At 41.4% G+C, this 25,770-nt stretch overlaps 1 protein-coding gene across 2 annotated transcripts in view; it reads right to left on the minus strand.

The window, feature by feature from the left end:
• Positions 1-1,330: 1,330 nt before the first annotated feature.
• Bmpr1b (bone morphogenetic protein receptor type 1B) overlaps positions 1,331-25,770 on the minus strand; it is a 320,945-nt gene continuing 296,505 nt past the window's right edge. For both annotated transcript variants that reach the window (XM_055628294.1, XM_055628295.1), the window contains 5 exons: positions 20,527-20,719; positions 19,480-19,777; positions 7,536-7,711; positions 5,433-5,563; positions 1,331-2,857 (listed from right to left, as the gene is read on the minus strand). In XM_055628294.1, coding sequence (XP_055484269.1) covers positions 2,732-2,857; positions 5,433-5,563; positions 7,536-7,711; positions 19,480-19,777; positions 20,527-20,719 — 924 coding nt within the window. In that variant the 3' untranslated portion in view covers positions 1,331-2,731. The remainder of the gene's footprint in view (positions 2,858-5,432; positions 5,564-7,535; positions 7,712-19,479; positions 19,778-20,526; positions 20,720-25,770) is intronic.

A 25,770-nucleotide genomic window follows, 5' to 3' on the forward strand; every position in this document is an offset into this window, starting at 1 on the left:
TATTTATATAATATATACACACATACATCAACCATAAACTTGAACATACAAAGCTTATCTAAAATATTTAATAATTTAGGATTCCTTTAGGAGGGAGGAATTAGAAGGAAATCTTACTTGTTGCAAAAGTCCTGGGGGTAAGCAGCAGTCAATTATATTACTAATTTGCAGGAAGCCAAAGCAAAGGATAAAATAAATTGCATTTTTGAAATAGTAAAAGTTTAAAAATTATCATGGATTACTGGGAAGTCAACAGGTAGTACTTAACAACAACTTAGTTTTATTAATTGATTTTCATAAGATAGAAATTATATTCATAAATAAATTATAAAGTCTTATCTTGAAAATTGGTAATTGGTGGATCTTAAGGATCTCAATAATTACAAGATTTTCTTAATGAATAAATATGATTGATAATTAGCAAGTAAACTGCTGACTTTTCCCAAAGCAACAAAATGAAAAATATTAGATGAAATCTAGACACTCTTAAATTTCTCCCCATTCTTCATTGGAACCCTAGAAATCCAGTAAACTTTACATCATAAATATCTTCATTACAAAACATTCTGATTTGAAGTTGTCCATGTTTAAAATATACCAGTAAGAAAACACAGTTTGACCTAAGAGGTTCCCACAATCTCACTTAAACCTAAGAAAGATGACCTCCCCCCAAGTACCCATTTAACTAGCAAAATGCTTACTTAGACATTTGTAGATAAATCTGTCTAAAGGCAATATGATTTTTCTCCCAGGCTCAGATGACTGCCACACTTAGAAATACATGGGGGCACTGTCTGTAGCAAATAAAATTTAACAAAGAAACCACTCTTCAGTGGATCAGCTTGCACTAGCCTCAGTAAGAGCAAAATCTGAGGACCATTAAATTAACAACCACTTGTGGGTTTTTTAGTTTATTTGTTTGGTTGGTTGGTTGGTTGGTTTTGTTTTCCCAAATTCAAGAACTTCTTGAATTTAAGAAATTCTACTTAGTGGAGAACAAAACAGCAGTACCTCACAGTGAATTAGAACATAAAAGGGCTCTTGCTTCTCTTTACAGTTTTCTAAACTCCAAGTACATCTCACAGACACTGTAGCTCCAAGATTTTTTTCCACATGATCAGCCTACCAGCTGAACATCCACTCCAGATAAGATAAAACATTTTCTCATTTATCATGTTGCTGTGAATTTCCCCCAAAGTCTCCATCTTTCAGGCACCCAGTGATAAGATGTATAAGAAAGCACTGCCCCCCAGAGTATTCTGGAAGGAACGTCAAGGCAAGGAAGCATTTCAACATTCCTTAGTAACCAGGAGGCAATTTCTAATCATTATGAAAAAAGATTCATTAAGGAAACTAAATAACTGAAGTTGTGTGCCATTTTACACTTTATTATAATCCTGTTTCTAAGGAATATTGGTCTTATCAATGATTTTGCTCATTTAGTCAAAGTTAAACCCTCACAGGACTGATTAACAAGATGTATTTTTGTACCTGTGCTATAAAGGAGAAACAAAATAAGTTAATGCACATTAGAATGAATGAGTCATACCTAAGGTGTGAAAGAATCACTTAAGAGGTCCATACCAGAGCCCTATCTCCACTAGAAGAAATCACAGCAGCCATGATGCTTGATGACCTTCATCATCCTCCTCTGTTCAGGTACCTGGAGCTTGTTTTTAAGTTAAAGTTTAGTGATGTTAACTCACCAGATGCTTCCTCTCTGCCTCTTAAATCAGAGACTTAGAAAAGACAACATAAAACTACATGTATCTATATAAACTATGATGTGTCTACTTCTTACCTGTGCTTCTGCGATTGGTTCTCATGCATAAATAAGAAACAAGCCATCTATCTACACATTCAACCTCTGCCCTGCCTTATTGGCATGTTTTCCTTACAACACAAGAGCAAATCATTTCCATTTTAAAGTACCTTGTCTCTACCACACTTGTGGCGGTTTTTATTTAATATTGATCTTCTGATTTGCGGGAACAAAAGCATGCCCGTGTCGATTCCCTGCAAATGAGAAAGCTCTGCTTGTGTTTAGTGAAGGGGGGAGGGGGTACCTGAAAGAGCTGCCTATTACAAAAGAGGAGTTGTTCTGAAGAACACCCACCACCATATACTGCGATTAGTGACATAAAGCCTTCGTTTGTTCCACGCCGGCTGAAGCTGCAGGACTCCAAAGTGTGGTCCTAGGCAGGTGGGACTTGTTTGCCTGTGCTTTCACACTGCACCATAGCCCACAGCAGGGCTTCCCCGAACAGTCTAAGGTGGCTGGAGCAGGGAAGCAAGTCGGTTGAATTCTGACTTATGTTCACAGGCTGTTTGGGTTTGTACGGTGCAGGAATTTTTGCCAATGGTTAAGCATTTTGCCTTCTAGGAGAGTTGCTAGGAAGAACTTTTGTTATCATTTAAGCTATAGTTGTATAAACCTTAAAACATCTACAATATTTGTTTTATTTTGGTAAAATTAAAAGTATCTTTCTTTAAAAAAAAAAAAAAAAGTCAATCCCAAAATACAGGGCTTTCTTAGAAAGCAACATGCATCATAATTTGAACAAGTTTTCCCAAAGGTTTCCCATCCTCAGAAAGCCGTGATGAATCCATGTTTGTCCAGCTTGCTTCCTGAGGGGGGAAGTCTGAACCCACTGGGCTGTAGGACAATGTTCAAGGCTTGGGCTAATGATGCTTCTGTGAAATCATTTGCTCTGTCCACAAGTATCTGACGTCAGAGCTTAATGTCCTGGGACTCTGACATTTTGGCAAGTGTTTTCTTAACTCGCAAGGCCGTCAGCCTGGAGGCAGGATTATGAGCCCAGCATTCTGTCATAAGCTTCCCCATCTGCCTGAGACACTGAAAGAGAAAAGAATATTGGAGTGATGTTAGAAAAATGTACTCTCTATAAAGCACTCGATATTTGCCTTTTAGTTGGTGTTCATGAAGTCTGAATATATATTTTAAGGCATCAGTAAAGTATGAACGCAAAATTTCACTCACACTCTTTTTCCATGTAAAACAATCATGACTCACAGAGGTTCTCATGTATCCCTTGTGGCAAGAGAAAGCAGGAGGCTTTGCAGACAAACGGATGACTTGACCGACAGTACTTACTAAACAAACAGTGAGCCTGAGTTCTACTTTCTAATCCCAGACTGTTTACAACAAATAATATTTTATCTAATTCTGTACTGCTTAAAGAAACACAGCTATTCCTAAATCCTGGTAGTCTGCTCTAACGGTAACACTATGCTGTACCACTTAACAAGATTAATGACTTGTGTGTAGCTTTGCTAAAACTTTCTCCCGCATTTTCCAGTGGTCTATCAATCGTCCCTGCTGCAAAGCACAATTTCCCTTCATTAGAAATCATCAGTGAAGAGCCTTCCAGTGACACCAATACCCACAGCCTCCCTCAGAAGAATAACCCCAGTGCCTCCTTATGCTCTCTGTGTAGCTTATCGGAAAGCATGTACTAAGCAGCAATGCAGAGACCACACACCAGGCCAACGAACCAGTTATTTTAAAAGAATTTACATGGACACCTTACTTTACAATCAGTGCTCTATGCACCTGTCTTTGGTGGGCTCAGTACATGTTTGATAAGAGTCCTCTTTGTCTGAATGTGCTGCAAACTCATCTTGAGCTTTCCAAGGTGCCAGAGTGGGGTGAGTGAGTGGGAGAGGTAGATGGAGAGAGACTGAAGCAGAAACAAGTCTGGAGTTCAGCTCTGCTCCACTCACTTTATCTAGCCTGGCAGCAGCCTTCCCCACATATCTGAGGTTCACACTGAAGTCCTTACAATAAACAGATGTGCTCAAATTATCTCTCCGCATTCAACTTAGTGCACACACAGACACACAGTATATATTACTGGAATAAATATATACATATATATATATATATATATATATATATATATATATATATATAATTTGATAACCAATTGAAGGGCTCTTCCTTAGAAAGACTATTTTCCCACTCTCATATCCCTAAAATCAGATAGGTACAAGTAACTTTATACAGCCTGAACAGGTTGTACTTATATAGTTAAGAATACATATACGAGTGTGTGTGTTTGTGTGTGTAAAACAAGAATTTAATGGAGGCTATGACTTTGAAAGAGAGTAAGGGGGTTCATGGGAAGGGTTGGGAGAAAGAAGGAAAGAGGAAAATAATGTAATTATATTTCAATTTCAAAAAATATAAATATTTTAATTTTGTGTTGGGGTTGTGCATATGTGTGTGCACACAGCTATGAGTTCAGGTGTCCAGAGATACCAGAAGAAGGTATCGGATTGCCTGGAGCTATAGTTACAGGTGGTTGTGAGCTAGGAACCAAAATCAGGTCCCCTTAAAAAGGAGTGCCCTCTTAACCAGTGAATCATCTCTATCACCCCAAGGCCTCAGCCAGCACCATGAGCAAGGGTAGCAGAGTGCTCCTGTGTCATGTCTGCATGGAAACCCCAGTTGTCTGTTGTTTACCAAGTTCTAGAAAGAAGGTTCCAGACTTGTCATGGAGAAAAAAAAAATCACAGTGCTTCAGACGGACTCTGAAAGACTCTGATTGAGGTATTGAAGCAGAGGCTGAGACTCATAGCCAAACTTTGAGCAGGGTGCAGGGAATTTTCTGAAAGAAGGGGAAGACAAAAAGACCTAGGGAGGGGACAAGAGCTCCAAAAGGAGAGCAACAGAACAAAAAAAAAACCTGGGACCTGGGGCCCCTGCAGAGACTGATACCCCAACCAAGGACCACATGCATGGAGATAACCTAGAACCCCTGCACAAATGTAGCCTATAGACTCAGTCTCCAAATGTGTTCCCTAGTAAAGGGAGCAGGGTCTGTCTCTGGCATGAACTCAGTGACAGGCTCTCTGATCACCTCTCCCTAAGGAGTGCAGCCCTGCCAGGCCACAGAGGAAGACAATGCAGCCAGTCCTGGTGAGACCTGATAGGCTAAGGTCATATAGAAAAAGAGGAGGACCTCCCCTATCAGTAGACTAGGGGAGAGGCATAGAAGGAGAAGCGGGAGAGAAGGAGGTATTGTGAGGAGAGGAGGGAAGGGACCACAGCCGGGATACAAAGTAAATAAACTGTAATTAATAATTAATAAAATATTTTTAAAAATAGAAGAACAAAAAAATCACAGTGCTTTAAACACACAGAGAGAAAGAAACAATAGCAGCTATGCAAATGTCACAGCTGATATGTGAAATAATGTTCTCCGTTATGCAGGATCAATCTTGACCATTCACTATGCTGTGTAATTGACAAAATAAAAAAAAAATAATTAAGCAAGGAAATACAAACACTGCAATGAGACAGCATTACCGTGACCATCAAAATGAGTTTCGGCGGTGTACATTAAGAATTTTGGCAAAACAGAAGCATATTTAGAAGTCAGCCATACCCTGCCCAAGCCTGGCCTCACCTCATCGCTGCTCCATCGATTGGGGAATGAAGGCCGTAGCTTCTTGATGCACACAATTTCTCTCATGTCCTCATAAGAAGGGTCACTGGGCACCAGGTCATGATACGGAAGCTGGTATTCTTCTACTATACCTGAAGACGTGATCATCACTAAGATTATTTTCTGCGAACTGGCAAAAACATGTCTAACGCACAACTTTCCTCAACTTATATTTAAAAAAAAAACAAAAATCTTCTACCGATACCAAACACAGGCTCAGGTTAACAACAAAGTAAGTCTTAAAAAGCATTTACCCTAATGACAATTTAATTTACAAAAAGGAAAAGGAAGCCCAACAATTCATACTCTCATAGGTCCTCAAGCCACTGGCTAACTTCCAAAGTCTGGGTTCAGTAAACAAGCATCTACAATTTGCATGAGCTAGTTATCTTTCTCAAGTCTATATTAAGTCTTAGTGTAAAATTATACGACAGATCTTGAATCAATGCCACATCACAGGTAACTGCTTCTATTACTGGCATATCACAGGTTTGGAAGAGAAGCCTACTTAAACAAATGTCAGATTCATTTCTTTGTGTTTAATCATAAGAAGTTTTGCACATTCAATACTGGAACGTTGTAGATCCAAAAATACTAGTCATGACTCATCTTAGACTTTAAAATTATCAGATTTTCATTCTTCATCTTTAAATTTTCTATTTTGCTTATCTAGTCCTGTCAAAGAGCTAATTTTCCTTATAAAAATTTTTTCCATGTCCTTTAAGAAGGTAGGCTATTTTTATACGTTCTTCTTAAATTTTATCTGATGATGGCAATTCTAAGAAAGCTCTGTTCTCAAATAATGGAGACAGTTTCTGACAACTTCCCAGATTCTACCCTCAGCCACCTTTCATAAAAAGCTGTCACTGTTTATCGGAGCAGTAAAAAGCATCAAGTTATAGGATGACCTGCCACAGCATTAAGCTTGTTAGGATGATGTCATAAGCCTATCAGTAATAGGGGACCTGAAGCAGCGAGAGCACAGGTCTGAGGTCAGAGCCAGGGAGGACCACACAGAGAGTGCCGCACCAACCTGGACTGCACAGTAAAATTCTGTCTCAAAAAGCAAACATCAAATTACTAAATTTCACTGAGGATTTATTCAGGCAAAATCTGGTGGGCTGTGTTATGCTGTTACGTGTTGGTTTTTTGTTTGTTTGTTTGTTTAATCAGACTCACATAGAATATAAGGAATATAAGGGACCCAGAGAGTCAAAAACTCTTTTCAGGAAATTCAAGCTCACTGTCACCTGTGGACACCTGCTGTGACTACACAGAATTGTTACATATTTTATCTGTGCCTGTTATTCTTCTCCTGTGACTCAGTGTAACCTCAGTATACAAGGTCGTGAAATACTGGTCCCAACTCACAGGGTGGCCCCTTCATCTGAGATAAAGACAGAATCGGGGGCTGAAGATGCGGAGCAGTGGTTAAAAGCACTTGCTGCTTTTCTGTTGGACCAGAGTTGTTTTCCCAGATCCCCTGGCAAATGGCTGATCTTACTAGGAATTCTTATATTTGTGGAAAAATTATCATGAATGATGACAATATTTTGGTGCTTTAATTTCGTTTTAAATAACAACAGCAACAAAAGTGTGTTCAGGAATGGGTGTCCCACTCTGTGATGTCTCTAGGTTACCTCTGCAGAGCAAGGACAGGGAATGGAGCAGTAGGGTTGGGAATGAGGTCTGGTAGCTAGGTGAGGAGAAGCTGGAAGGGGTAGGAGAGAGAGTTAAGTTGCTAGAGCAACTGCTGGAGAAGGTCTAAGAGAGAAATGAGATGGGAGAAAGAGACATGGAGGATGCTATGTGACAAGCCAGGGGAAGCTAGCAGTGAGTCCCAAAAAGCACATTCAGTGGCCAGAGAAAGGGAAGAGGTAGCCAGTCAAGGGCAGTCCTAACCTGTCAAATATTTCCTGGAAGGATTATGACTACATCAACAGAAATAAATGGGGGGGGGGGGACGGGAGGAGAAAATCCGATACTGTATATAAAACACTAACTAATCCTTTTTGTTTGCAAACATCTCCCAGGAGCAGCTTTTCAAAGGTGTTGCTCTCTTACCTCCTGAAACACATCTCCTCGCGATCTCCCAGAGGATGAGTCCAAAGCTGTACATGTCAGCCATGATGTAAGACTGGAAGTGATTTCTGTTCAAGCTCTCATCCAGCACTTCTGGAGGCATATAGCGCTTGGTGCCAACCCGGGTATTGGGTGGGATGTCAACCTCATTTGTATCACTGAGGGAAAGTAAAACGAGCCATTGTGATCCCTGGAGAGGCCACTGTGTCTCTCTGAGCAAGCATCATTGGCAATTCAAAGGGGGAAAGCTTTCAGGGAACAAAACATTTCCTCAAAAATATTTCTTGGCAGAAATTAAACATTCACAGATTAAACATCCAGACCATATATAACTGAATGAGAATGAAGCTCCAACATATAAAATTGTATTAGCACAAAATTAAATATAGGCTGTCAGCTACTGCTAAATATCTAATAAAAGCTGTGCAGAGTAGTTTCACACATGCAGTCCAAACCCTTGGGATGTAGAGAAAGAGGATAAGGCGTTCAAGGCCAGCCTCATCTGTGTAATGAATTGGAGGCCAGCCTGACTTACATGAAACCTATCTCAAAAATAAACAGTATCAAATAAACACCCACTATGTACCTTTCTTCTCTGTATATTTAATTATTTGCTTTTATAACTGGCAAGTGCATATATCAAGTTTGGCTTAAACATCTTAATAATAGTTTATGAGGGAGGGAAAGTATGCCAGGAATAGGCTTAAAGGGAGGCTAGAAAATTTTCAGATAGAAAAGCACCACCCAGCTCACTGTATGAAGCTGATTGCTCTCAAAGAACTACTGGAGAAAAGCTTCTCTCCTTCTACTATACCTGCTGCTAAATATCATGTGAGTACAAAGGAGGTGTTCAATTGACATGGTGTCTGTGTTACAACACAGTGGTGGTTCTAACTACAAAATATTAGGGTCTAGACGGGAAAACATAAATACAAGAAAAAGGATCATTACAGGCTCTATTTATATTCAAGAGCATACAGTGAGAAAGGAATACAACAATCATCGTAAGTCAGGACACCCAGAAATGTCTCAGGAATGCTGGAGATCCATTCTGACCCCAGCTGAGGAAGAATGTTTGACAGCTCAACTCTTAGCTCCTTTATTTGGAGCTGGGAGGACTGGCAGTTGGGGAATGTGTGGTAAAAATTCATCTCTGTTGGGAACTGAAAGGCCACTGCTACCAAAGGGCACTAGCAAGATGCATCTTGACTCTTTCCCTCTCAACTGCAAAGGCAGCAGGGCCTTCTCCCACAGGCAGGTCCCGAAGGCCATTCCTTCTCCCTTTCCTTTGTCACCCTATATGCCTACATTTCTCAATAGCGTCTGTGTTAGCACGATGCAGATAATTCTGCTGGACTGCCATCAGCAAACCCAGCAATATCTTTGTTTTTTAATTTAAATTTATTTTTAAATAATTTATTCACTTTACATCCCAACTGTAGATTGTAGCCCTCTCCCTCTTCTCTTCCTGGCCCCACCCTCTCTCCTTCTTCCCTCTATCCCCCACCCCTGGTCCTCAGAAAAGGTAGCCCTCCTCCCCTATCATCTGACCCTAGCCTATCAAGTCTCACCAGGACCGCCTAGGGGAAGTGATCAAAGAGCAGGCGACAGAGTCCATCTCAGAGTCAGCCCCTGCTCCCAGCAACATCTTACGTCATTACCTGCAGCCACTGCCAGTTGCAACAGGTGTATGCAGCCCATAAAGGGACCTTCTACCACCTCCAGCTCTCTCTGTGCTCTTTCTGTTCCAGCTTCTGTTCCAGCTCCCCCCCCCCCCTCTGTTCTAGGTGCCCCCTCTCTCCCTGCCCTCATGGCTCGCCCATTGTCTCTACTCCTTTGCCAGGCCTTCGTCTTCCTTCCCACAAACTTCCTTATACTGGATGGTGTAATTTCTCAGGGGGCACACCTTGGCATGGGCCAGCCATGGTAGCACCTCCTATCATCATCATTATATACCATAACAATCTGAAGAGCAACTTTCCTATGAGTAGCAGAAAACATTTTTCCAAGAAGTATTTGAATAAGTACCTAGCAATGTAAAAATTTTAAGTTCCTGAATATCTGCCGTAGTCATTTGGTGTGGCCCTAATAACGAATGCTTCATTTCATCTTCATTCGTCACATAGCTTGCACATGGTAGGAAAAAATGAACTGGAAAGAATGAAAAAGCCCACTAACAGTAACCTTTCCCACAGATAAAGAGAATGTAAATGTAAAGTTGTTATATAAAATCCACAAAATGAATTGGAACCAATCTGCATACAGACAGATTGAATTTCTTTGGGCAAATTGATTTTTTAAAATATTACTCTTAACCTAATAGTAAATGCCTTAAGCAATACATTAAAAAAAAAAAAAAAACCAAAGATGCTAATTACAGGTAACTCCTTCTGGATGCTATCAGGGTTCATATTCTGTAAGATAAGAGCTCTGCCTCTTCTTCCCTCAGGCATGTTTCTATGGAAACTGCCAAGGATAAGGGACTTTGCTCCGAGATCAGATCGTGTCTCCAAGTAACACCAGAAGCTGTATATTCACATGACCCAGGACAAGCAGCTCAGGTTCTCCCAGCATCTCCCTACCTGTTGCAGGGCATGCCTGGCACACCCTGTCCTCTCCCCTGAATCTTCCAGCCCAGGGGTGGGGCTTCCCCTCGTTCAGAGGCTCTGCACCATATAATCCAGACATTTTGGTGCCCCACTCTCACTTGTCTCCCACCTTCTATCTGTCTTCTCTCTCCTCTTCCTTCCTTTCTTTGCTTTCCCTCTCCCCTCTCTCTGCACAAGTACTTTCTCTTCCCACATTTTTCTGCTCCCTGCCCCCACATGGGCATGTTCCTTCAGACAGGTGAACCCTCCAAAGACTGCTTCCCCCCCCCCAAAAACAAAACAAAACAACAAAAAAAAACAACTGCATTTATATTACTTGATTTTGTCTTGGATTAGCTCATTTCACCTGTGAAAAAAAAATGCTAACATATCAATGATACCTCAAACATGAAGGGAAAAAGATGATACCAATAAGCATGCTAAACTGGGCAGCCCCTGAAACCTGAACCATACACAAAGAATCAGAGCCAGCAGTGTAAAAGCTGGAAGTGGGACGGGGTGGGGGTGTCTTCCTAGGGTAGAGCACCCCAATTGGTTGTCTACTTCAAACTGTCCATCCTGAAAACATGCATACAAGTAACATTAGACAGACCCAACAGGTTACAATTAGGAACATGTATATACATATAGATAGATAGACAGATGACAGACAGATGCATGCAATAACAAGCAGTAGAAAATGGCTCAAGAAGTTGGAAGCGAGTGGGTAGGGTTTAGAGGAAAGTTCGGAAGAAGAAAAAAGAGAAGAGGGAAAATGTAGTTAAAGTATAACAAAATAAACAAACAAAAGAAAGAAAGTAATTAAGGGATATCTCTCTGACTTTCAGTAGGATCATGCCTGTTCTCAAGTAATAACAGAGGAAAAAGTAAGCTTCTATTAATCTTCAAGACCAAAAATGGAAATTCAATTGGACACTGGTATACAGAGAATAAAGAAGAAAGTGGATTCAGAAGCTGTCATACTTTTAAGAAAAGGGTAGAGAGAGGGTCAAAGAAAGGGAAAAGGGGAGCCAACAGTGTCAGGTGCCTTCAGCTTCTTCTAGCTTCCTCCTCCATGGAGGAATGCAGAACAGTGAGAAGCAGAGTTGGCAAGAAAAGATTCATATTATAAAAGAGGCGCAGAGGAGGAGAGAACCCCACTGAGCAACCGCAAGTGTTGTAGAGGCTGCATGTGAGTTATCAAAGCATAAGAGTGTCCACAGGAAATATAAACAGGGTATTGGTTACTCCAGGAGACATAAAAAGGAATTAAACATGAAAGAGAACAAGTGTTTTAAGATATGTGAGGGATTACATGCTAAGCAACAGGTTGGGTACAAGCAGGTTTATTTGGGGAGAAGGGAAGGGGAAAGGAGTTAGTACCTAAGTGAACCATGAGGGCAGAGGGAGAAAGAGACAGAGACAGACCAAGAGAAATAGAGCGAAAGAGAGAGACAGAGAGACAGAGACCCTGGCGGACCCTTTATATCCAGCACACACCAGCCACACACCTGGCAGCCCCTGGTGCCTGGAGGCTAGTGGGAATGCCAGTAGGGAGGCTAGCAGGACGGACTGTGTGCTAACAACAAGACTGTATTCTGTTAAAAAGCCTCCAGAAAATGAGGCAAGCTGTTATCATTTGTTAATAGTCAGCTGTAACACAACTGCCCTTTGAAATGCTGTGTATGTATATATGTCTATATATATATATAGACATATATATATATGTCATAAATATACATCATTAAATATACCATAACTCTATTTAATATGACTCGGCAGGATCAATGACTGGAAATGCTATATTTCAAGGACTAGGAATGAGCTACAGGTATAAGATCCTGAAATTCAAAAGTCATTTATAAACTGGATAAAATTAGAAGAAAAAAAAAAAGAATTTCTGGTAAGAACTAAAAACGCTCTGTCATAAATGTCAGTTCTGCATTAAATATCAAGGAAATTGAACTCTTTATGCTTCTCATGAAGAAAGGGGGGGCGGTTCTCTTTTGGATGGAGAGGAAGTGGGTTAATATCCAGAGTCTGGTGGCAGAGGCAGAGAACTACAAAAATAGACTGTCTCCCTCCTTTATAATTTCATAATTAATATTCCCAGGAGACTCAACCAGGCTTTTGTTCTCCTTAATGTGTGTGCCAAGGAGTTACAAAGTTAAGTTGTATTAGAAAATAAATGTAATTCGAGGGTTACTAATATTTGCAAAAACTATGGCTCTCATCATAAAGGAAACAAAGGGTAGTCTATTCATTTTTAGTGACAATGGCCTCAGAACAAAGATTTAGGCTGCCCCAAATTCCATGTTCCAATGTGGACAAGGTTTCATGAAGTGTTGCGGGTTTTGCAGAACAAAGAAAGGCATAAATCAAGGCAAGTTTAAAATACAGCAGTGGGTACATCAAAGAGACAGTTACAGCAAGACTCGGGAAGCCTTTCTATGGGTGTCTGAGACATGTAAAGTGGGTCTGCCACAGGGGAAATGGGCCCCTGAGAACCCGGACAGGCTGGGCCAGATAGGAATGCAGAGGATAGGGATGAGTTTTATTTTATTTAAACAGAATAGGACATAAAAGCAAAGTGGCCCAAAGTGGGAAGAGGAACAGAGACATCTAGGAAATCCCCCAAGCCCATTTTGGGGTCCCATCTAGTTTAAATAGAAGGCTAAGCATATGCCATCTATATAACCCTTCAAGGTAGGGTCCCACCGACTGCTGAGCATTCCTCACCTGTCTTCATTCTGAAAGGGTGCTGGAGTCTGTGAAATCTCCCCAAGGAAAATTCACCTCTGGCCTCTCCTTCTCCCAGCATGAGATTCCTGAGGACATTCCCATCTCTTTGGGGTCCATTGTTTCAGTATTCAGACAGTCAGGTTTAGAGACACAAATTTCTCTTAACAAGCGCTTCATTTCTGCCAGGCCTTTTTACAGTTCCTCACTTCCTCTTTCAACACCTCAATCTGAGGTAGGAGATATAATGACTCCTTGTATTGGAACTTCAAACTGCTGCAGGCCTGGCCTCACTGGAGATTAAGGAGCCAAGGGTGCACTTCTGACCTCTCACTGGCTAGCAGTGTTCTGACAGGAAAGCCAATCAGAGGTTTGAAGGGATGACAAAGGGCTTCCCAAGCGGCTGAGATCAAGTCAGTCCTGCAGCCCAGGCCAGGATGATGGAGAGTGAGTGTGAATTCTCCTCGCTAATGTCTCTTCTAGGGTTGGAGCTAAGCGGGAGGGGCTTGATACTATGTGTGAATGACAGAGACTGGAAGATAGATAGAGGGAAATGATAGACAGGAGGGGCAGGGTAAAGCTACCCCATTTCCTAAAGGTGCCAGGCAGGGTTTTAACAGCAGGGGATCAGAACCATGCACACAGCTGGAAAGTACAGGTTACCACTGGCTTCATTTAGAATGCTGTCACGTGGGTGAAATACAGAATGAAATCTTACCTGGGCCTCATTCTCTCAGGAAAACCGGGGCATTCCTATTGTACCCAAGCTGATTCAATCCTAGGCACATCACCTACAGGGCATCCCTGAGCACCCATAGACCTAGTGTAGCCATTTCTTACCTGCTCAGTGGACTGCTTAAGGTTAGGTAAAAGGTTCACAGTTTAAAAGTGGAGAATAAGGGGGTTTTAAATAATGCCTCTGCTAGCCTCATTATACATTCAATGTCTCTCGTATTAATTGAAAGAACACGTGAAAAAACTGTGATAGGAAAACGCGTAATAAAGACTTACAAGTCATGTTTGAATATATAAACAATAAGCCAGGCACAGTGGCACACTGGGAGGCAGAGGCAGAGGCAGTGGGTCTCTGTGAGCTCAAGGCCAGCCTGGACTACAAAGCTAGACCAGACAGAAAAGGCTACATAAAGAAAGCCTGTCTTAAAAACCAAAATAAATAAGTTAATTGATTAATTAACTAATATATAAACTATATACATGAAGGCATAGTAAATCGTCACAGGGGATGTATGGGAAGTTTGAAAGGAATGGCTTACACAGGGGTGTGCAAACACCACTTGTGTTTCCTGAATTATTTTCCCAGTGGCTGTGGAACCAATTTACTCAGCGGACCCCTGCACCTTCATAAGCTCCCTTGGTGTACAGCATTGTCTGCAGTACTGGAAGCTCAGAAGCTCAATGCTTGTGATAGTTAATATTTAATGGCAAAGTGACAGGATCTCAAGTTACCTGCCAGAAGAAACTCTGGGCATGTCTTTGAGGAAGTTTCTACACTGTGTTGATTAAGGTGAGATGACCCCAAACCACATTCTATGGGGTAGAGTCCTGGGCCGAATAAAGAAGGTAGGAGCCTTGGCCTCTCCCTGATTCCTGATGGTAGATTATGCCAGATTCTCACCTCACCTCTGCGGCTTCTCTATCATGCTAGACTGTACCTTCAAAATGAACTTTAACTTTCCCTTTGCCAGGTATTGTATTGCAGGAACAAGAAAAGGAACTAAAGCAATGTTGCAAAAAATCAAATTCCTAAAACTCTCAATGTATTTCAGGACTAAAAGTCCTTCATCAAAGATGGAGACACCTGCAAAGACATTTACTGGGAAATCCTGACACCATCACTAATGAGCTTAGTAAATACACACACACACACACACACACACATGCATGCGCACACGCATATCCACTACATATATGTACACATATGCATATATGTATATTTTTCGGCACTGATTTTAATATATAAATATTGATATATTGATATATATCAAAAGCAGTGCAGAAAATGACATCAGAAGGACCCAGGAAATCTGCTACATGGAGCCAATTCTTACTTTCGTTTGGACAACTCACAATCATCACTGGGAAGATCTAGTTAATGGCCTAATTTCATCATTGTAGGTCTTCTGTTTAAGATTCAACACCTGATCCAGGATTTACTTATCCTATAAGAAAAAGCTTTTTACATATCTCATCAAAAACAGAGACATTAAGCTGGTGCCTACTGAGAGGCTTCAATCCTGCCAGCGAGCATTTATGGTACTGGAAGTTAATCTGCAAGCTGCCAGAGGAGAGAGAAAACATCAAGCCAGCTACAAACTCTGTGATCTCCCGCACTGACCTGCCTGCAAAATATACTGGCACTATGTAGAAAAAAAAAAAAAAAAAAAAAAAAAAAACATTGTTAGAGTAACCAAACCCTCTCTGGTTTGATTAAAGGCCCATTCCATGAGACGGAACCCATGCTTGACACTGTTACGGTGGCCGAGAACCTGACACTAGATAACATATGTCTAGGAAAGAACAAACACTATTGTTCTGATTAAGAACCACTTTATTGCTCTAAGATGACTCCCAGTGTCATTCTGCTATCCCCATAGATCAGTGCTCAGCCATCATCAGGGAAGTGTCTTCTTGTAGTATATGTAAATGAACACAACCCACAGTTGGAAAATGTACACAGTTAGAGACTTTGAGGCACTCAACCCTAAATGGGGTGGCTTCTTCAAATACCACCCGCCCTTAGGGTTCAGGAATCTATGAAAAAGAGGAGACAGAAAGATTATTAGAGATAGAAGAATAAATGACTCCACGAAAACAGTGTCTTCCAGAAACAGCAGGACTGGTGCACACACGAACTCAGAGACTGTGGCAGCACGCACAGGGCCTGCACAGGGTCTAGCCAGACTGGGTCCCAGCACTGAGAAGGGGACATGGACCTGGGCTTTCACTCCAAACCAACAGATGCCCTCTTACAAGGAAACAATCAATTGCTTTCTCCAATGGAGAGCCTCTTCCAAAGGAAAAAATGTGTTTTCTCCAATGCAATCTCACTGTATATATTAACACATAGTTCAGGATAGAGCTCATGCCCAGCATTAGATAACCAACACAATCCAAACAACCTCAGTGGTATCTTATAGCTTCTTTGTCTCATATTGCTTTGTTTGGGCATTTTGTTTGTTTGTTTGCTTGCTTGCTTGCTTGACATGTCTTCTGCTTCCATATTATGGTTTTCAGCGGTGATTTTGCTTCTGCGTGTGTGTTCTTGGTTGTTCTTTTGTTTTATTTTGGTTTGGTTTTTTTTATTATTTTGTTTTGTTTTTCTGTTGTGTTTTTAAAGTGAGAAAAAAAGCTCATAGAGTTCGGTATAGGGGGAAGTGCGGAGAAACTGGGGGAAGGGAAATTATGAACAGCATATATTGTTATAAAAAATTATTTTCAATTAAAATATTTCAAGAAGGAGAAAGTTTTATTTGGACAATGAAATACTGGAAAGCTGCTTGAGTGAGCCAGGAAAGCTGCGTACATCCTTCAAGACACTTCATGTGGCCTTGCTTTCCCCTCCCCTAAGGACAGCAGGGATTTTCTGACAGCACCTGGATTAAATCTCATTTGAACAGGAAATGTATCAGCAAAAGAAACCAGCGAGAGCAAACGTGTTATGTGAACAGAAGGTCCCTGAGGCACCAGTGGTGCTCTCTGTGATTAAAAAGTTCCCTGGGAACCTTCCAGAAATCACCTAAAAGCCTAAGAGACCACTTCCCGCCTATGCAGTGAAGATGAAGGCCTCACAGGAAACACACATGAACATGGGTTAGCTATACTCCATCTGAAATAAAACATTCTACACAGCTGCATGAGCACACTCACACAACACAAATCATCATGAAGGCTAGACTTGAGAGAAACGGGTAAAGCAAGGCTTAAAACCTGGGCTGAGCATGGAAGATGTCAAAACTGACACATAGGAAATACAAATAAAATAAAGATGTCTGAAATTGTCAACCTGCATCTGGAAAGGGAGATGAGTGTGAAGGTAGCTTCCACATCCCTCTCCTCCTTTGACAAACAGGACATTGTACAGCAAAGATACTTCAAATTCTTCCTGAAAAACCTCCTTCTCTTCCTACAGCCAAGATCCACGTGAAGTTTGAGAGATCGCTTAATCCATTCCCCTTAAACAAAAGTAAATATCTGAGGTAAAAATTCACTTTGTTTTAGGCTCTGCAACCTAGGTGCTGTGTCACTCACTTCACTCCCTACATTTGCTGATTTTGAACAGTGGCAGTCTCTGCAACTGTGTCAAGTCAAAAGGGAAGTGCACTGTGAATTTGACATGGATTTTGCTCTGCAATACCAAGGAGTATTGGGAGAAATGAGTCATATTTCAAACCAATGATAACTTAGGCGGATTCTGGCCATCAATGACATCCTTCTGCCTAGGTGTGGATGGGTGTGCTGACTGTGAGGCAACTCTGATAGGGGAGATGTAAATGGAGAGACAGGGATATTCTGAGCCAAGGACTCTAGAAACAAAAGCTGAGCCCCAGCCAGAATGTGCAATGTGAGGAGAAAACACAGCAGTTAAGTACTGCAAAAGAAATAGAAATCAAGGTGTGGGTACGATATAAAGTTATGGAGGGCGCAGTCCAGAATGCGAAATTCTCCGAAGCTAGGACAGCAGGCTTTTCTTCCTCGCATAGTCCGTTTGCACGCATTCAATTACCCATGTAAAAACTGAAGACACCTCCAGAGCCAATGGCCAAAAATCCTGGGGGTGGAACTTAGACTGCCATGTGCTTTGTTAATCTCTACCACGAGGGACAGAAGAGAAGCCAGCAATCCTTGCAAGCGGTGTGAGAAATGCCTTGACAGTCTATACGGGGCCGCTTGCGAGGAATAACACATGTCCCTACACTCTGAAGATGGGTGGTGGTTAGATAGGGGATGGAAGTCGGATAGTAAGAAAATCACAGTGACAGTCCCCGGGGTGTGAGAAGTAGAATGTTCAGAACGAATAGGGGAAGGTAAGCAGTGCAGTGAGAACTAATCTTGAGAACAGCCCTCGGTCAGAAAAGAGTTCACTGCAGCAAGGGACCCTAACTACATTTCAACCCAAGGCCACAGGAAACTATGAAATTATGATGATGCCCTACTGCACTTTGAGAAGATAAATTCTGCAGCATGAAGAAAAGACAGGAAAGCTGAAAGATAGAAAAGGAAGCAACTGCACAATGTTTTACCCGAGGACCTAGGAAATAGTGCCGTGGGGCTAACCTGGTGAGGTAAAGCGTGAGTTTCATGAAGATGAAAGTCTTTCAACTGTGCAAATCAAAACCTAGGCACTCCACAGTTTAACACGGCTCAGCCAAACTCAGAGCTAAGAAGAATGGTCAGATAAGGCTGGAAATCTCACACAGGGAAATATTTAGGCAACTGAGTTACAACAACAAGACTGCACTTATTAACAGTTAGGTTTTAAGTTTGTGATTTTGTGTTAGGTTCCAAGGTTGGATGCATGTCCTAGATAAAAGGAGTCCCACCAATTACAGAGAAAAAGGCAGGATCCCAGCTCCTGGGTGTGAGACCCTCCTTACTATACAGAGGTTATCAATGCTGGAGCCTGCAAAGTCTGTACTCTGCCATTAGCAAGTCCAAGGAGTATGTGTGTCCAGGGGCTATATTCTCTAAGAGCACTGAATACCAGCTTTTTTTTGTTCCTTGCTCTGGAGTACTCTCCACAGCCAGTTACAGAATTTGACCTTACTGTACTACATACAAATAAAGCATGGCTTTTGCCACCACATAGCTGCTGCTTCTTCCTGAAACCTCCCCATCCTTACAAATGTCATGTAGAATTCTGGCTGCAGTTCCTCGGGCACCACCTTTTGAGGTCTCTACTGCTTTGCTAAAACATCACTGATCAAAAGCAACTTGGGTGTGGGGGAGGGAAGGGTTTATTTCACCTTACAGCTTATAGGTCCATTCAGAAAAGTCAGGGCAGGAAGTCAAGGTAGGAACCTGGAGGCAGGAACTGAAGCAGAGGCCATGGAGGGATGCTGCTTACTGGCTTGTTCTGCACGGCTTTCTCAGCCTGCTTTATGATAGTACCCAGGACTACCAGCCCAGGGGTGGCACCCCACATAGTGAGCTGGACCCTCCCCCATCAATGATCAACCAAGAGAAGAACCACAGCCTTGTCTACAAGCCAATCCTGTTGGAACATTTTCTCAATTGAGATTCCTTCTTTCAAAATGACTCTAGCTTGTGTTAACTTCACATAATAACCTCACATGAAAACGCCTGGCACAGGCATTAACCATTCTTTTCAGTATAGCTGCATTGCTAGTGTAAACCTAACACCAGCAATTGATGAGCTAGGTCACTGATGAGAACAGAAACAAGAGGGCTCACCCAAGCATATCATGTTACCAAGAAAATGGTGACATTTTTTACTCCAATAAAGATGAAACCTATGTTATTCCTCAACCACTTAATTATCTTACGACAGAGCTATGGAAAGAAACTGGAAAGCACAAAAATAATCTCAAAATGGGTGTTTTGCTGACTTGGATACTAACCTAATAAACTTGACGGCCAGACCCAGGTCTGCTATGCAGCAAGTCCCATTTTTCTTCACCAGGATGTTCTTACTCTTCAGGTCTCGATGGGCGATGGCTGGTTTGCCTTGAGTGCTAAAGATTTCCGTGTGTAAGTGGCATAGGCCGCTGACTGAAGAGTAGGCTAATTTCAGCATGGACTTCGCATCCAGCGTGGTAGACTTCAGATAGTCATAAAGAGAACCATTTTCATGATAGTCTGTGATGAGGTACAACTGAGTCCAGGACCCAGTCCCTTTGATATCTGCAGCAATAAACCCTACAAGGAAAAAGAGTAAAAGGGATTGGATGTGTTTCCTGGAGAGAATGAGGAATCATTCATGGGCTCAGATATTCTTTCGCTCCGTATGTCTTTGGTTTAACATCTTGCCCAGTTTTCTGACTATGCCCATGATAGTCTTAATCTACTAATGCCAAGCAGAGGTGATCAAAATTGGAGGGAGAGAGAGAAAGTAAGAGGTTAGGTCTGAAACTACTCTCTGATCAGTGCTATTGAAATTCCTTCCTGGTATCACCGTTAGGAGAAAGGCATGTTATACGGAAGACTTAAGCGTCACTGACTGGGTCCATTCCTACTCAAATGACCCAGGCATATCACGTCCAGCCTGGGCAAAGGAAAGGGAAATCAATTCTCAGCATAAACTCTTGCTATAAATAAACTCTGCAAATAAAAATACCCTATAATATTTCAGAACACCTAAACCCAAATTATGGTCCTTCTAGTTCCTAAGAAACCTTAAGAAATTTAGCATTTCATTTGTACAAACTGCTTCTGAAGGAAATATATATACATATATTTGTAGAGTATGGCATTTCCAGTGCATCCAGAGAAGCACTCAGTCAGGCCTCGTGTGAGGTCACCCTCAGAAGCTGACCGGCTCTAGGGCCCGTGCCAAAAGAACATGTCTGTAAGCTTCATAATAGGTCTAGACAGAGGAGTTCATATGCAGATGTGACAAGAAGAAGAATGTGAGGAAACCCCCAATGTCTCTGTAGACTGTGACTCACCCAGAATGTTTTCGTGCCTCATCAGGACTGTCTGATATATCTCAGTCTCGCGGAACCAGCTGGCTTCCTCTGTGGTAAAGAACACTTTGACAGCTACCTTTTCTCCACGCCACTTTCCCATCCACACTTCCCCATAGCGGCCTTTTCCGATCTGCTTCACCATCTGAATTTGCTTAGCTATCGTCCTTTGCACCTGGTAAGGTCCAAAACACCTCATCAGTATATTTACAGCACTACAAATCTGTTTAAGCTTTCCTCCTGAAGGGGAAAAAACAATGACTGTACGTAAAACATTGATGTCCATATTATCCTTTATACCCAATAGTTATTTGCATTTATTAATTTATGCTGTTCTCTTTTACATGCATTTCAGATGGATGCATGTCAGTTTTAAATAATCAAATACTGCCTCTAAGTCTTTAAATGTTCCATTCTACCTATTGCAATTTTCATGGGAAGAAAAAGACAAATTGTTTCATAATATGGTAGACTAAACTGTTCCACTGATATAATGATTTATTAAATACTCGGAAAGAATTCCTAACAACACATAACACATTATGAATTCAGTAAACAAGACAAAAATCATTGGGCACACAGGTAAATTTCTAAAAACCCTTAAAGAACAGAAAAAGAAGGAAAAAAAAAACAAGAGGGATGAAGGGGAAAGGAGAGCTCTTTAGAAACAAAACAAAGAGAAATGAACCCCTTCAGATTATATAGTGAAATTTCAGTTACAGAATGCCAAGCAACTGCAGGGAATGTTTAAGGAGCAGAAAATAGATGAAGGATAAGCAAGCAAAGCAAGATAGTAGAAAATTACACATTTGAAGAGATACTTGTCACAGTGAAAAAAAAAAAAAAACACAGAATGGAAACAGAAAACAGCAGTTTAAACAGAAGAACTAGTTAAAGAAAGTTAGCATGCTGGAGAAAAGGCTTATTTAAAATCAGAGGGCCTCTGAAAGCCAGAAGAAAACAGGAAACAACCTTGAAACCTGCCACAGAGGGCCTCTGAAAGCTTCTGCAGTATAGACTGTCAAAGCAGATGCTGAGCCTGATGACCAACTGATGGGCAGAGTGAATGGAATTTTATGTAAGAAGTGGGAAATAGTAAGAGCTGGAGGGGACAGGAACTCCACAAGCAGAGCAACAGAACAAGATAATTTGAACACAGGGAACTTCCCAGAAAATCATACTCCAACGAAGGACTATTCGTGGAGATAACCTGGAACCCCTGCACAGGTGTAGCCCATGGCAGTTCAGTGTCCAAGTGGTTTACATAGTAATGGGAAGAGGGACTGCCTCTGACATAATCTAATTGTCCTGCTCGTTGATCACTTCCCCCTGAGGGGGGAGCAGCCTTACCAGGCCACAGTAGAGGACAATGCAGCCACTTTTGATGAGAACTGATAGACTAAGATCAGAAAGAAGAGGAGAACCTCCCCTATCAGTGGACTTGGGGAGTGGCATGCATGCAGAAAGGGGAGGGAGGGTGGGATCAGGAGGGGAGGAGGGAGGGGCTTATGGGGGGATACAAAATGAATAAAGTGTAATTAATAAAAAATTTAAAAAAATACAAAACAGGTCTGAAGAATTACAAAGAGTTCATAAAAACAAAGGGAAATCTTTGAGTTAACCACTATGAAAGTTTGTCTCTGTCTAGATGATGTTTAGACCACCTGTCCTTTATTGATGGGTCCCTGGCTAAAAGGACTAATACTGGAGGCAATTTATAGAATCTGAGAAGTAGAAGGAACTTTGTGCACCCGGTCTGGGCACAAGCCTGTAATCCCAGAACTCAGGAGGCCCAGTAAGTAGACTGTGAGTTGAAGGCCAGCCTGGTCTCCATAGGACATAAGCTGTCTCAAATACACACTAGCATGTGATGATACAAAATCTTACCGAAGGAAATACAAAGTCCTCTTTAAAGTGATACATCAAATACAGGCTTAAATCTTTGATTCTATCTTGTATTTTTAAAGAACATTCAATTGTGATACGTCAACCCCCATAGGGTAGAATCTGCTTGCCCCCTTGTCTGTAGGCTAGCAGTCTAAATGCCTCCTGCAGGACAACATAGTAGGCTCTAAGGATTAGGACAGAGACGTTATTCTGTAGATCTCTTACTTGGGATTCTTCTGTTTCTATGGTGAGCAATAATATCAACTAAAGATGTTCTGAGTTTATTCTTAAAACTGGAATGACAGTGATAGCAGAATGGAAGCCTTTTGTAAAAGAGTGTTTTTCCTAAAGTTAAGATTTTAAAAATTAATGACCCAGGAAGCATAAAGTGAGGTGAAAATAAGCGAACAAACAGACGCAGAGTTTGGCACTCTGTATGAGGTAACCTTTGTTACACTATTTGTCCATGGCCCCGGCCAGATGACAGGAACATCCAGCGAGTACTAGGCAGCCGAGAGCCAGGTACCAAGCAGTTAAACCATCCACTTGGAAGGACACTTGCCAGCAGTGTTCTGTGGATCTCTGGAATCCTGCCTAACAAACAGCTCTGCTTCTTTCCTAGAACTAAGATGTCTTTTCCAACGAGCCGACTGCCAGCAGTGGCAATGCTGAGACAGAAACAACAGCCCTCCAAGATATGCTGCCATTAAGTTAGACTTAGAAGCCACATTTTACTCGCATTTTGAACTTATATAGTCACAGAACCTGAACGCATGTTTGAAATTTAAACACTGATTTCACAAATGTTTCTGCTCTTTCTGCTCATAAAATTTCAATCTAAATTACATTCATAATCTCTTGAAAGTTGAGCATGTAGTCCTGGACTCACTTTGTAGACCAGGCTGACCTAGAGCTCACAAAGGTACTCCTGCCTCCCCGAGTGTATAACTATTTAAATGTCCCCCAAAGGTCTGTGTGTTCAAAATTTGGTCTCTGGATGAGTTCCAGCATAAGCAAGTGGCACTCTAGATGATAGGGTCAAGCAGGGGCTCTGCTGGTCACAGGAAATGGGCCCAAGGGGGAATATAGGACTCTCCGTTTCTGGCTTCCCTTCTCTTCCATGAGGTGAGTAGTTCTGCTCTGCCAAGGACTTCCACCTCAGTGTGCAACGACAAGCCCAAGGGAAGAGGACAGATAAGCACAAACTAACACCTCTAACCCCTGACCTTCTGAGCCCAAACAAAGTTGGATAGCTCAGGTGCAGCCACAGAAAAATGACCACCATATGTCTGTACTATGTAATCACTATAACTGTGATTCTAACAAGATAATTATCTCATGTGCATTGGATATAAATACTATACATACATATATAAAAATGCAAGGAGTGCATCGCTATTTTAAGAATGTCATCTTGAACGATTACACTTCTGTTTTCTATGTGTAAGTCTGTGTACACACATGGAGAGTAGAAAGCAGGTTTGTATGACCAGTGTAAGATACTCTATCACTGAGTGTATAATACACACATACGTACACAAACAGAAATATACACAAATATTTGCCTTAATTAGGCTGAATTAATATAAACGGGAAAGACTTTTACTAGACTTCATTTAAGAGCCTTAACATTGGGATGGCAAGATGGCTCAGTAGTTAGAAGTACTTGTGACCAGGACTAATGATCAGAGTTCTCTTCTCCAGCTACAATAAGACAGCAAGAGATAACTCACTTCTGACAGCTGTCCCCTAACCATCACAGACACATCTTAGTATATATGCACCATGGAACAAAAAAGCTTGTGCTCACACAGAGATGTGCGCATAAAATTTTAAAATAAATAAAAATTCAAGAGGTTCACAGTTGAGTTAAAAAATTATCTTATATTCCCTAATGAGGTCAGATAAGTGGGATATAATAGTAATATTTTATTGGATAATATATACCAAACATATACAAATAATATTCTAAATGTTAGCTATTAAATGTATACATATACAACACATAAGTATCTGCTACACAAGAAAAATATATTCTATCTTAATCCATAAAATAGCTCTTTATTTCTTTTTGAAAGGGGAAGGGAAGATATAGACGATATATTTAAAAAAAAAAAAAAGGTCTCAAAAGGTAACTTGGAAAACACTATCAAATAAAGAAATATGTGTAGATGGCAGCATTAAAAAAGAGACTTCCAGAAGGCCTAAAACTATAAAAAAGTAATGTGGTCTCATTATTATAGGTGTAATAATAAACAATGGAGTAGCACATACTAGTCAGTATTGTTAAGGGAATGATAATCTCACATTGAGACTAGTTGCTTACTTATTGTTTTAACACAGTGGGAACTTTTTATGTTTCAACTGTGTACTTTTCTTGACAAATAAAATACAATACTATGGAACTTATAAATATAGCAATTATAGCGAGGTGGTGCATGGGCATAATCTCAGCACTCAGGAAGGCAGAGGCAGGATTGAGTTTGAAGCCAGCCTGGTCTTCTAGTCTTCTTCTTATGACAGCTAAAATGGCTACATAAGCACTGGTTGTTTCTGTTTGATCTTAAAAACTGTTAACTACAAAAGTAGATGCCAGGCTGTCAGATGAAACAAGTCAAGGAGACATACAAGTTGGGAGCAAACCCTGAGGTCTGAGAGTTAAGAGTTCCTTAGGGGCCAGCGGGATGGCTCAGTGTGTAAAAGCACTTGCCATCGGGCCTGAGTTCGATCCTCCACTACCACATGGTGGAGAAGCATTTCCTGCAAGTTGCCCCTGACCTCCACATGCACATATGGTACGTGTGCTCCCAGACATTCACGTATGTGCTCTCTCCTCTCACCTCCTCCTCTCTCTCTAGTACAACAAAGCTCATTAAGGAAACGAGTTTCCATGAAAATTACCTCTACCCTTCACTCCAACTACCTTTGTTTGTAGTCTAGAAAAGAATCAGACACTTTTCTCAGCCAGGCAAATGTCTTGATTTGGAGTAAGTTCTCGCTGAAGCTTGGTGGGGCTGACAAGGAGCAATTTCACCTCTCCTGAATGGAAAAGACATAGCTCAGCCTGAAACCTCACACTGTGGCTGCCGTGCATGGAGCTTCACAGGTGCCAGGTCAAAATAATGCTATCCTCACCTCACCAAAACCAGAAGGCAGTGGTGCCCACCTGTACCGCCTTCCAGCTCACTCTTGATGAGGATGTCTGAGGGTCTGGCTTGTAAACAGACACATACATTAAGAAATAAAATAAAATGACCTCGCTCTGTGATTGTCAAATGCTATCAAGAAGCCCTGCATCTAAGATTTGACGCCCACGGGCACTTAGCCGTCTCTTGTCCA

This window comes from Psammomys obesus, unplaced genomic scaffold (assembly GCF_907164565.1).
Source record: "Psammomys obesus unplaced genomic scaffold, mPsaObe1.curated_primary_1811, whole genome shotgun sequence".
Taxonomy (NCBI): domain Eukaryota; kingdom Metazoa; phylum Chordata; class Mammalia; order Rodentia; family Muridae; genus Psammomys; species Psammomys obesus.